This window comes from Zootoca vivipara, chromosome Z1 (assembly GCF_965207765.1).
Source record: "Zootoca vivipara chromosome Z1, rZooViv2.hap1.1, whole genome shotgun sequence".
NCBI classification, from domain to species: domain Eukaryota; kingdom Metazoa; phylum Chordata; class Lepidosauria; order Squamata; family Lacertidae; genus Zootoca; species Zootoca vivipara.
The window spans coordinates 54213487-54230567 of record NC_142583.1 but is presented as its reverse complement, the minus strand read 5'-3'; the positions used below and the strand labels follow the sequence as shown (position 1 = coordinate 54230567).

At 45.1% G+C, this 17081-nt stretch overlaps 1 protein-coding gene across 3 annotated transcripts in view; it reads left to right on the top strand.

The window, feature by feature from the left end:
• Nucleotides 1-17081, top strand: part of BANK1 (B cell scaffold protein with ankyrin repeats 1) — a 187248-nt gene that overhangs the window by 150264 nt on the left and 19903 nt on the right. For all 3 annotated transcript variants that reach the window (XM_088660491.1, XM_035114023.3, XM_088660492.1), the window contains exons 8-10: nt 3497-3605; nt 6314-6604; nt 10660-10923. In XM_088660491.1, coding sequence (XP_088516617.1) covers nt 3497-3605; nt 6314-6604; nt 10660-10923 — 664 coding nt within the window. The remainder of the gene's footprint in view (nt 1-3496; nt 3606-6313; nt 6605-10659; nt 10924-17081) is intronic.

Here is a 17081-nt window from a genome sequence, read left to right as displayed (position 1 = left end):
ATGGGACATTGTTGCTTACTGGGAGGATAATAATAATAATAATAATAATAATAATAATAATAATAATAATATTATATCCCGCCCATCTGGCTGGGTTTCCGCAGCCACACTGGGCAGCTCCCAACAAAATTAAAAACACAATAAAACATTAAACATTAAAAATTTCCCTGAACAGGGCTGCCTTCAGATGTCTTCTAAAAGTCAGATAGTTGTTTATTTCCTTGACATCTGGTGGGAGGGCGTTCCACAGGTTAGGTGCCACTACCAAGAAAGCCATCTGCCTGGTTCCCTGTAACCTCACTTCGCACAGGGAGGGAACCGTCAAGAAGGCCCTCAGAGCTAGACCTCAGTGTCTGGGCTGAACAATGGGGGTCGAGATGCTCCTTCAGGTATACAGGGCCGATGCCACTTAGGGATTTAAAGGACAACAGCAACACTTTGAATAGTGCTTGGAAACATACTGGGAGCCAACGTAGGTCTTTCAATGTAGATGTTATACAGTCTCGGCAGCTGCTCCCAGTCACCAGTCTAGCTGCCGCATTCTGGATTAGTTGCAGTTTCTGGGTCAACTTCAAAGGTAGCCCCACATAGAGCGCATTGCAGTAATCCAAGCGGGAGATAACTAGAGCATGCACCACTCTGGGTGAGAGATGTGGCAGTGGGGAGTCTGGCACACAGCCAATGCACTGGCAGGAGGGCTGGATCAGCTCCACCAGTGTGACTGCACTGCATCAACCGCCCCACCGCATCCCTCCTTCTCTCATCAATCCACCTGACAGGAAGCTAGTGCAGCAGCTCTGCTCAACACAGCAAACCACTTCTGAGGGACTCCTGGCAGTCTCACACACAGCTTTCCCACTCCCATAATGGCCTGGTGTAGTCCTGGGGGAGAAAAGCAGGGGACTTGTTATCCTGTGGATATCCCTTTGCTCTCATGTATTTTGCTGCCCTGGGAAAGAATTGTGCTCATATGAATGATCCCGGGGAGCAGCTCAAAAGCTGAGCAGGTATCAAAGCCTGACAGCCAAGGCCAGCCTGAATAGAAAGATCTTACAACATGTCTAAAAGATGTTCAGGCTTTTGGCAAATTTCCATAAGGGAGGGAGTTCCAACATATGCTCCTTGAATTCCAGCCTTGAAAATGTCTTCTCTTTTTTTTTCAAAAGCAAATGCCAGGCAGTACACGATGCACTACCTTGTTAAAATGGAAAAAAATATATATAATGTAAGCCCTCACAGAGTCGAACAGAGAGCAACAAAACAAAAAGGCATTGAGTTGTCCACAAGTAGGTTAAACTGAGTGTAGACCCACTGAAATTATTAAACCTAAGTTATTTTCAGTAGGGCTCCTGTAAGTAGAATACAAGCTAATGCAATCTGCCGGTGCACTGGCAAGTGGACTAGCACCCCGAACAGACAGAATATTCAAAGTGAGTACAAAAAGTAATTTGCTACCTACCTATCCATCATGGCTTTGCCCCATTGATTAGTGTTTCAGCAGGGCGATTCCATAGAAACAGAGGCATGTTTCTAGACCTCGTGGCTGTAAAAACAGGTGAAATGTAAGAAACCAGAAAAGGGGTTCATTGGGATTGCCTGGGGGGGCAGGGGGTTGATTTGGTGTCTGCATAACTGCTTCTCCTCCCCCACAACTAGCAGAGAAAGAATAAAATATGCAAAATAAACAAATGTGTATACAAGTGTAGTGTATCAGTCAAATCATTCAGCTGCTGAAAACAGAATTTATTTTTTGTTCAGAATGTGTACACCTTTTTGAGTATCGAGAATCTTGCATCCATATGAGATTGCCCAGGGTTTACAATCAGCTACTGGGGTCCTGCTCTTTGGCTCACCAATGAAAGCTTTTTGGTGGTGGCCAAAGTCACTCCCCCAGGAAATATATATGGTGCCATCTCTCTCCCCCCCCCCATTTGTAAGGGGTGTGATGAATGGGAAAGGCACTTAAAAAAATTAAAAATCATGAGATCCAGTCGGAAATCTTCTATCTCTTGTATCACATGAGGGCTGGCCCCAAAATCAGAAAGGGGGTGGTGTCAAATGGCCCAGAGCCAACACTGATGCTGACACTAGAGAGATGCTGATACAGGGCAAAGACAACCAAATTCAAGTACCTTGACTGAGAGTCAAAGAACAGTGTAAAGTGAGGGCCAACCTTAGCAATATGTTAGCTTCTTATCTGTACCCCTAAATGCAGGGTTTTTTTTAATTTTAATTGGTGTGCATAAATGTGTGGGGGATCCTGATCAGGAACCTAGTATATTGGTAGGGGGAATTTGACCCTTTGCTTTCCAATCCAGGTCAGGCCTCCCCCGTTGGCAATTTGCATTATAAAAAAAGCTTCCATTGAAGCTTATAAGAAGTTCTTTTCCTATGGAAATTATTAGGATGTCAGGTGGAGGGGGCAGCTTGGCCTTGGGACAATAGTGTGGCCTCCCTGTGCCCCCTATGCAGGCAATATGTTTTAAAGGTGAAACTTTGTACCTACGGCCACAGATACCAGGCACAGATCTGGAACAATCTTTTAGTTCAGGGATGGGGAACCTTTCCCAGCCCAAAGTTGATTAGGTAACCTTCAATGGGGCACATTCCAGCGGGGGAGGGGAGAGTGGGTGGGGCAACCATTGTGAATTTTACCTCTGTACAACAGTCTAGTTTCTACACATACTCACATACCTTCCAATCCTCCATCTAGATAAGCAAGAAGCATTATTAGATTTCATAGATATATTCTGGCCAGGTTAAAAAAAAAACATCCAAAGGGGATGCAAAGCAAAGGGCAGAGGGGTTTGTGGCTTGGGGAGAGTCCTAAGGACCAGTTACAAAGGATTGGAGAGCCACACTGACCCCCCCCCCCAATGCCTGAGCTTCCCTATTCCCAGATTAGTTCCTCTAGCCAAAGGGACCTTGTGGGGTTATGTTTATCAAATAGAAGTTCTACTGCACCAGGTATGCTTGGGCACTCCTAAAATAACTCTTTGGATTTTTGCGTAGTGTTGCTTGCAAAACAAACCAACACACACACAAAGAGCAGGTTAATTCCTGTGCAAACATGCTAACAAGTTGTCAGCTTTAACTTGTTGCAATTAGAGCAGGCATCCCCAAACTGTGGCCCTCCAGATGTTTTGGCCTACAACTCCCATGATCCCTGGCTAACAGGACCAGTGGTCGGGGAAGATGGGAAATGTAGTCCAAAACATCTGGAGGGCCGAAGTTTGGGGGATGCCTGAATTAGAGGGTCAACCTTTTCTGTTTTCTCCCTGTTCCTTTGTCTCCTGTTATGCTTTTTACAGAACTGGATTGTGTTGAAGCAGATGTTTCTAAGGAAAAACTCATTCAGAGGGAAACCAGTTCTGCAGAAAGTAGGGGAACAGGTGGGATATTTGCATGGCTGGCTCCAGAACTGTGCTCTCTGGCTGCACTGAAACCCTAATGGACACTCCTGCTACTGAGCACTGTTTGGTCTTTTCCCTCCCAGATAAAAGAAGACAGCAAGGAAAGCAACAATCAGGAGGAGGAAGAAGTCAAGACAGTAGATGACACTTACATGGTGATGATGAGCTCAGAATCTCTCTGCAATGGACTTTGTACGTTTCTGATATAGAGATCTCCAACACTGCTTCTTCTCCTCAGTGACAATATAAATTTATATGTCCTAATGTATACATCCACAGGGAAGAGCTACAGTTTTGTGAGCAGCTTCTACCTTAGTTCATTTAAAGCACATTAGCTTTTTGCCATTAACCATTTTCTTCTCCCCTTGAGCACACTCCATCCTCTGGTATTCCTGGTGTTTTACCACTAGCATCTCTTGCCCTAAACTGAACACAAGCACAAGGACTCCACAGGAACGCCAGTAGCCGTCTTGAAGACCATAGCTCCTTATCTGAGTCTAGAAAGGAGCATCTTTGGCTATGTAGCAAAGGGAGGTTGGTATCAGTCCCTCCTTTGGACTAACCTAGGTTCCTCACTGCACTGCATTGTCAAAACAGCTGTCAGGAAGTCCATGTCCCTGGCAGCTAGTCCTAACCAGCTCCCCAGCCCAAAGGGTCATCTACTTCAGGTGGTCAGTGAAGACCCCCTATCATCTGAATTCGATGGAATTCCATTTGTAATACTGTAAGACAGAATATAAGAAGTAAAAAGAATAATATAATAATCATATATTATTTATACCCCATCTATCTGGCTGGGTTTCCCAAGCCACTCTGGGCAGCTCCCAACCAAATATTAAAACACAATACAGCATTAAACATTAAAAATGTCCCTTAAAAAATGTCCCTTCAGATGTCTTTTAAAAGTAAGATAGTTTCTTATTGCCTTGACATCTAATGGGAGGGCGTTCCACAGGGCAGGCACCAGTACCAAGTAGGCCCTCTGCCTGGTTCCCTGTAACCTCGCTTCTCGCAGTGAGGGAACTGCCAGAAGGCCCTCAGTGTTGGACCTCAGTGTCCGGGCTGAACGATGCGGGTGGAGATGCTCCTTCAGGTATACAGGACCGAGGCCGTTTAGAGCTTTAAAGTTCAACACCAACACTTTGAATTGTGCTTGGAAACATACTGGGAGCCAATGCAGGTCCTGACGGCCACTCCCAGTCACCAGTCTAGCTGCCACATTCTGGATTAATTGCAGTTTCTGAGTCACCTTCAAAGGTAGCCCCATGTAGAGTGTATTGCAGTAGTCCAAGCGGAAGATAACTAGAGCATGCACCACTCTGGCGAGACAGTCCGCAGGCAGGTAGGGTCTCAGCCTGCATACCAGATGGAGCTGGTAGACAGCTGCCCTGGACACAGAATTGACCTGCACCTCCATGGACAGCTGTGAATCCAAAATGACTCCTAGGCTGTGCACCTTGTCCTTCAGGGGCACAATTACCCCATTCAGGACCAGGGAGTCCTCCACACCAGCCCACCCCCTATCTCCCAAGAACAGTACTTCTGTCTTGCCAGGATTCAACCTCAATCCATTAACTGCCATCCATCCTCCAACCGCCTCCAGACACTCACACAGGACCTTCACTGCCCTCACTAGTTCTGATTTAAAAGAGAGGTAGAACTGGGTATCACCTGCATATTGATGAACACCCCGCCCAACCCCCCTGATGAACTCTCCCAGCAATAAAATTGCAGTTAAAAAGCATACACCATGTATGCTACACACAGGCAGAGAAATCACTAAGGCATATGCCAAGACCCACAGCCATTTTCAAGTGCTTCGTGGGTGGTGGGGAGCCACTATATTATAGCTTTATAATGGCCCTTAGTTTTGCCTCTGTTGGTAGCCGGACAGTCCTCTCAAATGAAGCCAGTGCCAGGGAACCAAGCAGAGGGCCTTCTCGGTAGTGGCACCCGCCCAGTGGAACGCCCTCCCACCAGATGTCAAAGAGAAAAACAACTACCAGACTTTTAGGAGACATCTGAAGGCAGCCCTGTTTAGGGAAGCTTTTAACGTTTAATAGATTATTGTATTTTAATGTTTTGTTGGAAGCCGCCCAGAGTGGCTGGGGTATAAATAATAATAATAATATATTATTATTATTATTATTATTATTATTATTATTATTTAGCTGGGTCACATCCCAGCCTCAGATGTCGGCAGTTCAGCTATAATTGGGTGAAGGCAAATGGAATGCACGAGTAGCATCATTTCATGCAAAAAAGAGACCATCTCTATTAAAAAAAACCAACTATGTGGAAGCCATTTGCCTTCTCACTACCCTATATGGCTTCATCCTTTATATGTGTGCTCAGTGAGACACCAGGGCCTCGCAAACCCATTAAAGGACCATCTTTGCAGCAATTCTAACATTTCCTCTCCTAAGGGCAACATTTATTCCATGTTAAAGAATGCCAAATGATAAGCTGGCGAGTCACAGTCTATTAAAAATATATAACCCCATACAGCTGCATAACTTATAGCCTGCTCGACTCACTCCTATGTGCTGTGCTGCATTCATAATCGAGCAATTTGAGCTCGGGGGGGGGGGAGGAGGCAAAGGGGAGCAGACAAAGTTCTGGGTTTTCACCACCATTTGGAGAAAGCCTAACATTATCACATGCATGAATACGTTACACAGGAAAGTTACAAAATCTAACGAAAACCACCATTCATTTAATAAATATTTTAGGTGCTTCTTCACTGGAGTTATACATGTGTCAGCTTTTCCACTGTATTAGTTCATTAAAGTTTTATAAGCAGTGCTGCTGTTGCTTCCGTGGAAATCTGTGAAATACGAAACGCTTCCAGATGGCATACTGTATTTTAAAATGAAATAATGATAATATGTCCTCCCCAGCATTAGCAGCCAAGCCAAACCCAAGAGAACAGCCTGGAGCCTGCTGGAAAATCCAGAAGGACTCAAGAATGGTTGATGATGGAGATGAACAGGAAAGAGCAGCTAAAACAGGAGAAGAGGAAGAAGAAAATAAATTGGGGGGAAATCCACATTGCTCAAGTGAGGAGGAGGAGGAGGAGGAGGCTCCTGAAGGAAGCCGCAGAGATGTGGTCTACCCTGAGAGGCCACCTTTGCCACCTCGAATCCCACTTACCACCACAAGACAAGACGAGATTTTCAAGTGGACCCCAGGTACGGAGTCATGAAAGCAAACAAATCCAAAACATTTGCAGTATTTATTTAATTAATCTAGATATTCCTGTGCTGCCATTTTATGCTGCCTGTTGCTGGTGATGGGAACGGACTACAATGAGCACATGGCACCAGCATTAAAAGACCTGCAGTAACTTTCCAACTGGTTTAGGGCCACGTTCAAGGTTCTTGCACTAGTGTATAAAGCTCTGAAGAACTTCGGCCCAGGATTGCCTTCACCAGTACGCTCCAAGTTGATCACTGAGTTTGCCTGGGGGAGCACCAATAGCATTCCTGCATTGACCTGAGCATGACTATGGAATTCTCTCCCATTAGAAAACAGGCAGAGACCATTCCTGCTAAGGGTCAGACATCGGATTAAAGTGGTTTCATTTCAGGAAGCCCTTGCACTGTGAATGCTGTTCCGATGTTCTGCTCTCGGATGTTTAAAACTCATTTTAAATTTTGCATGTTATACATTTTATTTTTTTCTGCATTGAGACATAGGGTGAAAAGTGAGGTCTGCACATGTGAAACATTTAATGGCCTCCCACGGGGGTCTCCTCTGCAGTAGCTCCTTGTTTATTAAATGCTCTCCATAGGGAGGTCTGCCTGGCACCAACCTTGTCATTGTGTCAGTGTTGACTGGGCTATCTGCACAATGTTGTCAATGGGGTCACCAGGTGAAAAGCAGAGTAATTTTAGAACAGGAACGGGGAGTCAGATCTTGTTTGACTTCATCCCTTATCAACTCCATCCACCATAGTCAGGGGCAACACATGTTGTAATTCTGCAGTATATGGAGGCCTCCAAGTTTCTGAATGCTATTGTACATGGGTTGGCAAACTAAGGCCCAGATCCAGCCCAATTGCCTTCTAAATCTGACCCGCGGACGGTCCGGGAATCAGCGTGTTTTTACATAAATAGAATGTGCCCTTTTATTTAAAATGCATCTCTGGGTTATTTGTGAGGCATAGGAATTCGTTCACACACACCCCTCAAAATATAGTCCAACACACACACACACCCCGCACAAGGTCTGAGGGACAGTGAACCGGCTGCCTGCTGAAAAAGTTTGCTGACCCCTGCTATTGTAGAAAATCACCAGAACCAGCCCTACCAATATTGGATCTAGATACAGGTATAACTGGTTTACATAAACCAATATAACTATGGAGCATAGAAATGCGCAAAGTGTTGCAACAAAATAGTCTGGGTTGTTTTTTTAAACTGCCATAAAATATAGAGGTGGTCGATGCTGCCCATGATAAAGATATTGCTCTCCTGCCAAATCACCTTTCGCGTGGCTGTGCCCTTGAAGTGCCACTGTTCCTACAAGAGCAGCCGACAAAGGAGGGGAGAAGGGATCAAAGGATTTATTGGGAAGGGTTTGGAATGGCTCGTCGGCCCGCCAAACTGGCACATGGCGACGCCACACATGAATAATTCTATTGCATCACCGACGTGTCTCTAAGCAGGCAGACGTGCACACTAACTCCAGGCAGTGGCAGTTAATATCCTGGGGATGAGGCAGAATCCCTCTGAAGCGCTTTCCGTATGAATCTTTCAGTTTAATTGCGCTGTGTTTCTGTGAAGCATTAGGTTGGTTTCATCTTTGGGAGGGGAGCGATCGTTTCTTTTTCAAAGAGAAACTGTAATGAGTCATCCATCCACCACATTCTTTAGAGAGTCATTTGCTGCAGGTATTGCAGGAGAATCGCTGCAAAGCAACTTGGAGTCAACCCACCACTGCCATCCTTCCCGGGAAAGGTTTGTTTGCCAGTGGAAGCTGGGAGATCAAAATGCTAACATAGTGGAGTACTAGTAGTAGTAGTAATAGTAATAATAATAATAATGGCAAGTTGGGAAGGGACACTTCTTCATATGAAACACAGGATGCCACACTTGTTTTTCTCCAATGCTCTCTGTTTTAATTTGGCTTTCGTTAACGGTCATCGAGGAAATACAGTATCTCTGATTGTAGGTCTTTTCATGTGCTGCATTCAATGGGTTTACTATCCGTGTCGCTGTGTAAAGCAGTAGCTGAACTGTACGAATGGGCACCTGGAGCTTCTTTCACACAAACACTTGTACAGTACATAGAATCATAGAATCGTAGAGTTGGAAGGGACCCCAAGGGTCATCTAGTCCAATCCCCTGCAATGCAGGAATCTCAGCTAAGGCATCCATGACAGGTGGCCATCCAATGGCTGCTTAAAAACCTCCATAGAAGGAGAGTCCACCACCTCCCACGGGAGACTGCTCCACTGTTGAACAGCTCTTACTGTCAGAAAGTTTTTTCCTGATGTTTGGTCGGAATCTCCTTTCTTGTAACTAGAAGCCACTGGTTCGAACCCTACTCTTCAGAGCACGACAAAATGTGTAGCGAAAACTAATACCTGTGTAGTGTGTGAAAAGTCCTCGTGTGTATGAAGCATTTCTTTTAATACTCCTGTAATAGCCATTTCCTAAAACAGCCCTCCCTAGTACTCTATTAGAACCATAGAATTCTAGGAATCTAATAGCTAGGTTCCTTGGCGGGGGGGGGGGGGTGTGTGCAATGTTCTACCAGTTCCAGAAAAGGGAGGAGAGATGCTGACAGGAAACTTAGTATTGACCTGCTGTACAGAGCATATGTACTTGAACTGGCTTAATAGAAGGCAATGCCATTCCACAGGGAGCCCCTGGGGACTGTGGTTCTGCAAGGGCAGGGGGGGGGGGGAATCAGCCATCTCTAACAGAAGCCCTTTTCATAGGATACTCTTGTCTAGGGCATTTTTGTGTTGAAACAAGACCAGACTCTTAGACCTGAAGTTGAATACAGGTGTTTGCCAAGGAACCTCAACAAGCAAGCAACTGTTCACATGCAGGAGCTTAATAAATAGGTGTTGGTGGAAGAAGCCCCAAGGTGAAGGCTAGAGCTAAAAATGTAGCCCCTCTCCTGCTTCATCACAGAATGGTTCTCCACACTAGTGGCTCATGTGTCAGGCTACATCATTCACCAAATTACATTCCACAGGGCTCTTGGGGAGTTTGGACCGGGGAAGCTGCCTCCAAACTGCAACACAAGCAACCTTCAGTGAAGATTTCATTCCTCAGTAGGATATATCTATTCTGGTCCTCTTTTAAAAACAACTGGTTAAAAAAAAACACCTTGGCGTGGTGACAGTGTGGGAGAAAATTTCCTTTGGAAGTTCAATATGGAGACTCAAACCAGATTCCCAATCAGGCAGATTTCTTATTCAGTAATGCATTACAGGTTAGAGTGCAAAAAAGGTCTGTGAAAGAATTTCCCTATAAAGGAAAAATATGTCAAATTGGCTGTTGAACCTCCAGCCACAGTCCATGGAAACACTTACTCAACCCAAGGTTTTTCGTTGTTTCTTTTACTGTACATGCACAAGCCTTCTTGCATCTTATCTGTTGGTTGTTTTTCACTCAGTCAGAGTTACGCTTCTCCCAAGATGTCCCCCCCCCTTCAGTTTTGAATCTGAGCTTAATGGTTTTTGCAGAATTTCTGTGTCAACAGTGCAAAATATCTGCCCTGGTGAGACTCCAGCCTCCCAGAGTCTTAATTCAACCAGAAGCCCCTGTTCATACAAATTAGTACAGTATATGCAATTTTTAGGCTAATTTGTGTTTCCCAAAAGTCCTTAAAGTACCTGGCAATGGCCGTGTTTTTTGCACTAACATCCTCACTACTTTTTGAGCTTAAAGCGAGACACACACCCCTCCGGATTACACAGTTATACGGAGCGCCCATAATACTTTTTTTAGCATTTTTATATAGCAGTTTACAAGAGTTCATCCCAATGAATTTGTATTGTTTTTAAAAGGCCATTTTGCCTCTTAATAGAAATGGCAGGCAACTGTGGTTTTTCAGGGAATAAATGTGATTTTGAGCTGTCCAATTTGTAGAAGTATACATGGTCTTTGTATGCAATGTGCAAAGATTTTTACTAAGGCTTATTTTAACGGGCGTCTGGTGGTGTTTTCATTCACCCTGGAAACCCAGGAGCTTGGATAATGATGGTGCTGTTGTACGTGTTTTGTAGAATGGGAAGCAGATAAAGAACAAAAGAAAACCGATGAGATACACGAGGAGGAGAAAGAAGAAGGTGAATCTGAGAAATCAGAAGAGGAGGATCCATACAGCTTTGCTCTTGTTGATGATGGTGTGTATGATATCATTTTTGACAACGACAACAAAGAGCGAAGAAAAGGTGGCAGGTCCTTTATTATGAACCGGCCACCAGCGCCTGCACCTCGTCCTTTGTTCGCACCTACAAAAGAGGAGAGCACCCCTTACATAGCACAAGGTAACTTTTGTTTGGCATTCACTTTTCATAAAGTTCCATTAATGCCCAGCAAATATCCATTGTAAATATACAGAACAATCTCAGTCTAACATTCTTTGTACATTCATGTTCAACTCTTTGCAGAAAAACACAACACATAAAAAACTTAAGTATTATGGTTTTGTTAGTGGATAAAGAGTTAGTATTGGTCGGAAGGCAGAGCTATGTGTCCCTTAACGCCTGCTCAGGATATTGTCCTGTTGCCAGTGATGAAGTAAGATTCAGGCACCAAAGCATTTTTGGTTATCTCTGCTTTTTAAACTCTATTCAAACCAGCCACAGGCTCCATTAAGTGCCTATCAGGAGTCCACCCATAAAGTAGAGCTAGAATCCTGACATTTATTATTATTATTATTATTATTATTATTATTATTATTATTATTTATTAAATTTATATACTGCCCTTCATCCAAAGATCATAGGGAGGTTTGCAACGTAACACAACAGCATTGATTTGCTGCCATTGAGAAACCGGAAAAGAGAAAGCATCAGAGCAGACTGGAAACAAGGAAGTTGAATAATGTTTCTCAATTTTATTTTATTCTTAAAGACCCCTGAGTACTTCTAAGGTACTTACATCAGTTTCATACCAGTTTAACTGTCATGATTTGGTGCCAGAGGCACCATAAAGACCATGTTAAGAATCATTAGCTGGAGATTCCTAGCTCACCTAAGGAACTGCACTTCACAAGGCCTTTGGGAGAAAGCTTTTTTTGCTTTTTTTTTTGCTTTCTTCCACTGAAAACATCAGTGGATGATCTGTAAACAGATTCTCACTTAACAAGGAGTTCAGCGGTGAATCTGGGGGTGGTAGTTATCTCTAGGCTGTCATTTATGCATAATTAGCTAGCAAAAGGCAATGAACAGTTGAAGACTAAATGTCTCAGGAAATGGAGTAAGCTGAGATCAAGCTTCCTCAGCCTGGTGTCGTCTTGGTGTTTGGGGTTATAAGTCCCATCGTCCCCAGCCAGCAAGGCTACACATACAAAAATGGTGAAAGCAGGGAAATATTTCCCTACCAATGTTTATTTCAGTTTGCGATAATAACTGGTGCACATTGCAAAACATGTGGTCCCCTTCAGGAAAGAGTGTGATCGCTCTCTTAACTACCTACACACCTCCCCCTGCCCTCAATCATTGCACCATCTATACTTAGATAAATATTCGGTAACATAGGGAAATTTCATCAAGACGAAGCCACGCCGTCGTGCCAAATGGCTTTATGTCCAGATGGTGTGCACTCTCGGCGCGCTTCCTTCCTGTTCCTTGGCTTCTTAGTATTCCTCACCAGGTTATTTCAATATGCTTCCAATTACACAATGTCAGAATAACTGTTAAATAAATGCATGAGAGCATTTTGTTTCCTAGCACATAGCAAAAGGTTTGTGCTCATTACTGGCACAGGCTCGTCCGCCCTGGGGACGGAAGTTAGCACAACTTAACCACAGAGACAGGTGCAGTTTTGCTTGCAGTGATCTCCCCTGTAGTTCAGCTCTGACCTTAGAGAATTGCCTCAGGCCTAAGGGGGATACTTCAGTCTCTGTGCCTGCTGACTCACTGGCATCCCTGGATAAAACTGCCAAGGAAGAAGCCTGCTTAGTGTTGTTGTAATTCCCTGCCCCTCTTTGATTTGCCACACACACACATTCCATCAGTCAACATGTTGTTGTTGTTTAGTCGTTTAGTCATGTCCGACTCTTCGTGACTCCATGGACCATAGCACGCCAGGCACTCCTATCTTCCACTGCCTCCCGCAGTTTGGTCAAACTCATGTTCGTAGCTTCGAGAACACTGTCCAACCATCTCGTCCTCTGTCGTCCCCTTCTCCTTGTGCCCTCCATCTTTCCCAACATCAGGGTCTTTTCCAGGGAGTCTTCCCTTCTCATGAGGTGGCCAAAGTATTGGAGCCTCAGCTTCACGATCTGTCCTTCCAGTGAGCACTCAGGGCTGATTTCCTTCAGAATGGATAGGTTTGATCTTCTTGCAGTCCATGGGACTCTCAAGAGTCTCCTCCAGCACCATAATTCAAAACCATCAATTCTTCGGCGATCAGCCTTCTTTATGGATCAATGCCTTGTCGTGGCGAAGGGGCTTGAATAATTCAGAGAAGCTATGAGCTATGCCATGCAGGGCCACCCAAGATGGACAGGTCATAGTGGAGAGTTTTGACTAAACGTGATCCACCTGGAGAAGGAACTGGCAAGCCACTCCAGTATCCCTGCCAAGAAAACTCCATGGACAAAGACAACAGTAGTCAACATACTTTACGGTAAAGTCTTGTTGCTTTCCATGGGATGTGCACTGCAAACCCGTGCATGCATATTCAGAAGGAAGTTCTACTATGTATGATGACCTCTGTAGAGAGAGACAAGGGAAACATGTCCCTGTTAATTCTTCTCAACCTCTCAGTGGCTTTTGATGCCATCAACTATGGTATCCTTCTGGAGCGACTGTCCAAACTAGGGGTGGGTGGCACCGCTTTGCGGTGGTTCCAGTCCTACTTGGATGGTCACTCCCAGAGGGTGTTACATGAGGAGTGCTTTTCAGCCCCATAGAACCTTCAATGTGGGGTTCCGCAGGGCTCAATCCTACCCCCTACGTTGTTTAACATCTACATGAAACTGCTGGGTGGGATTATCCGGCGGTTTGGAGTATGTTGTCAACAGTATGCTGATAACACTCAGCTCTATTTCTCCTCAGGTGAGGCAGTGGAAGTACTGGACAGTGTCTTGCCTCAGTAATTGATCGGATGAGAGCCAACAAGCTGAAACCCAATCCAGATAAAACTGAGGGTGGGTTAGTGGGTGGGAGATTGCTGCTTTGATGGGGTTACACTTCCTCTAAAGGAGCAGGTTCACAGCTTGGGGCACTCCTGAATCCTTTGCTGTTGCTTGAGGCTCAGGTGGCCTCAGTGCCCCGGAGTGCCTTCCGTCAGCATTGGCTGGTGGCCCAGCTACACCCCTATCTGGACAGGGATAGCCTAACTACTGTTGTCTATGCTTTGGTAACCTCAAGTTTAGATTACTGCATTGTGTTATATGTAAGGCTGCCTCTGAAGATGGTTCAGAAACTTCAGCTAGTGCAGAATTCAGTGGCCAGGTTGCTCACTGGAGCAAGACAGTTTGAGCATATTACACCGATCCTGGTCTGACCGCGCTGGCTGAAGATTAGTTTCCAGGCCCAATTCAAAGTGTTGGTTTTGACCTTAAACAGCTCAGGACCGCAATACCTCAAGGTGTTGCCTCTTTTTATATGAACCCACCCAGACCCTGAGATCATCTTCTGAGGCCCTTCTTCATGTGCCTCCTCCTCAAGAGGTCCGGAGGGTGGCAACACAAGAACAGGCCTTCTCTGCAGTGGCTCCCCATCTGTGGATTGCTTTCCCCAGGGAAGTTCACCTGGCACCTTCATTATACATCTTTAGGTGCCAAGCCAAAACGTTCCTTTTTAACCAGGTCTTTGGTTGATTTGATTGACATCCAATGCCCTTTAAAAATGTGGGGGTTTGGGGGGGTGTTATTGGATTGTTTTTTATTCTGATTATGTATTTTGTGGTTTTATATTTTGATTTTATTCTGTGAACCGCCCTGAGACCTCAAGGTATGGGGTGCTATGTAAATAATAACAATAACAATAGAAATAGAGCTTATTCTCGAGTAACTGTACAGAGAATGCAGCCTCAAAGCAAAACTAGGTACTACATTGAATATGTGTGAATGCATCCCCCATCAACTTTTTTTTTTTAAAAAAAATGTTTTTGCAAAAGCAGCCCTGGGAGGGGTTAACCCTTCTCCTGCCACCATGACAATTCCATTTGCAAATCACTTCATGCCATCACACCATAGCTGCTATTAGGCAATGAAGGGAAGACGTAAGTGGCCGATACAGGCTTGTATGCAGGCCTGTATTGCCCCAACCCAGCAGTGACCGAGGGTCCCCAGTGGCTCAAAGGGGCCCCTCACCAGTCCAACTGAGGATGAAGGAGGTAGAGGGAGGGCTACAATGTGCAGGAATAGCATCTTCATAGTAGATGGAACCATGTTGCTAGTGTTTCTGTAGCATTAAAACAAGCAGCAAAAACAAGCAGTTTGAACAACTTAACCCAGTCTCTGAATCTGCCTTCACTGGCCTGTTCATTGGCATTCAGCTTTATTTGTTGGGATGCAATGTATTTCAGGGCCACATCTCTTAACCTTCCACCCACCAGCCTGAGTTCTTGCTGGAACTGCAGTTTTATTTTTTGACGGTCTGATAGCAGGCGCATTCTCATTCAAAGCACAATTTCCCTTAATGTTGTTTCATTCACATCGAGTGTTTCCTTCAAGTCAACAAGACTTGTATAATGTCATCAATGATATTTGAGGGCTTTTGTCATAACAGGTGGTGCTTCCAATGGAGCAAATCAGTCTTTTGCTGCCTCGACATCCTACATTAGATAGTGAAAGCTTAGAAAATAAGATCAGAGAGAAGGAACTGAATTCACCAAAGTTAATGTTTTCTGAATGTAATCTCTATAGCTCTTTCCTGCTTTGGTTCACTATATCATCTGAAACCATATCATATAAATGTCCCTTTTCAGTACATTATTCCCAAAGCAATTCTGCACAGAATCAATATACAATAATCACTCCACCATTAGGAAAGCAGGTGCTTATGTACTGGGAACCAGAATGACTCCAGCAGGACCTCTGCTTGCTCAAAGATCAGTTCTACCTGCAATGATGGCATAAATTTTCAAAAGTTTCATTGGATTCAATGGAAAGCTGCAGGTGACTGCCCCCTACCTGCCTCCACAGCCATAGGAAGCTGCCTTACACTGAACCACACCATTGGTCCATCTAGTTCAGGGTTGTCCACGCGGATTGGCAGTGACTCTCCAGGCTTTCAAGCATAAAGGTAAAAGTAAAGGGGCCCTGACCATCAGGTCCAGTCGTGTCCGACTCTGGGGTTGCAGCACTCATCTCGCTCTATAGGCCGAGGGAGCCAGCATTTGTCCGCTGACAGCTTCCGGGTCATGTGGCAGCGCATGGAAATGCCGTTTACCTTCCCGCCGGAGCGGTCCCTATTTATCTACTTGCACTTTGATGTGCTTTCGAACTGCTAGGTGGGCAGGAGCTGGGACCGAGCAACGGGAGCTTACCCCATTGCAGGGATTCGAACTGCCGACCTTCTGATCAGCAAGCCCTAGACTCTGTGGTTTAACCCACAGCGCCACCTGGGTCTCTCCAAATCCTACCTGGAGATGCTGGGGATTTGTAGCTGGTTGTTCATGCCAACCTGGGGAAAAAGTGAGAAGTGGGGTGCCACAGGGTTTTGTCAAGGCCCTGGGATCCAGTATGACCTTAACAGAATGGAGAACAGGGCTGAAACTACAAAATGAATTTCAACAGAGGCAGGAAGAACCAGCTTCATACAAACCCTTGCTTGCAAGAAGTACACGTGAAAAGGGTCTCAAGGTCTTGGTAGACCACAAGCTCAACATGAGTCAACAGTGTGATGCACCAGCAAAAAAAAGTGAATTCTATTCTAGTTTGCATCAATAGTTCAAGGGAAGTAATAGTACCATGGGTGGCGCTGTGGGTTAAACCACTGAGCCTAGGGCTTGCTGATCAGAAGGTCGGCGGTTCGAATCCCTGTGACGGGGTGAGCTCCCGTTGCTCGGTCCCAGCTCCTGCCAACCTAGCAGTTTGAAAGCACATCAATGTGCAAGTAGATAAATAGGTACCGCTCCGGCGGGAAGGTAAACGGCTTTTCCGTGTGCTGCTCTGGTTCGCCAGAAGTGGCTTTGTCATGCTGGCCACATGACCTGGAAGCTGTACGCCGGCTCCCTCGGCCAATAACACGGGATGAGCACTGCAACCCCAGAGTCGGTCATGACTGGACCTAATGGTCAGGGGTCCCTTTACCTTTATTCTGTCTTAGTCAGAGCACACCTGGAGTATTGTGTCCAGTTCTAGCCACCGCAGTTAAAGGAGGATATTGACAAGCTGGAACGTGTGCAAAGGAGGTCAATCAAGATGATTAACGGTCTGGAAACCTTATGAGCCTTATGAGAAATAGTTGAGGGAGTTGGGTATCTTTGTCCCAGAAAAGAGGAGACTGAGGGGAGATATGACAGA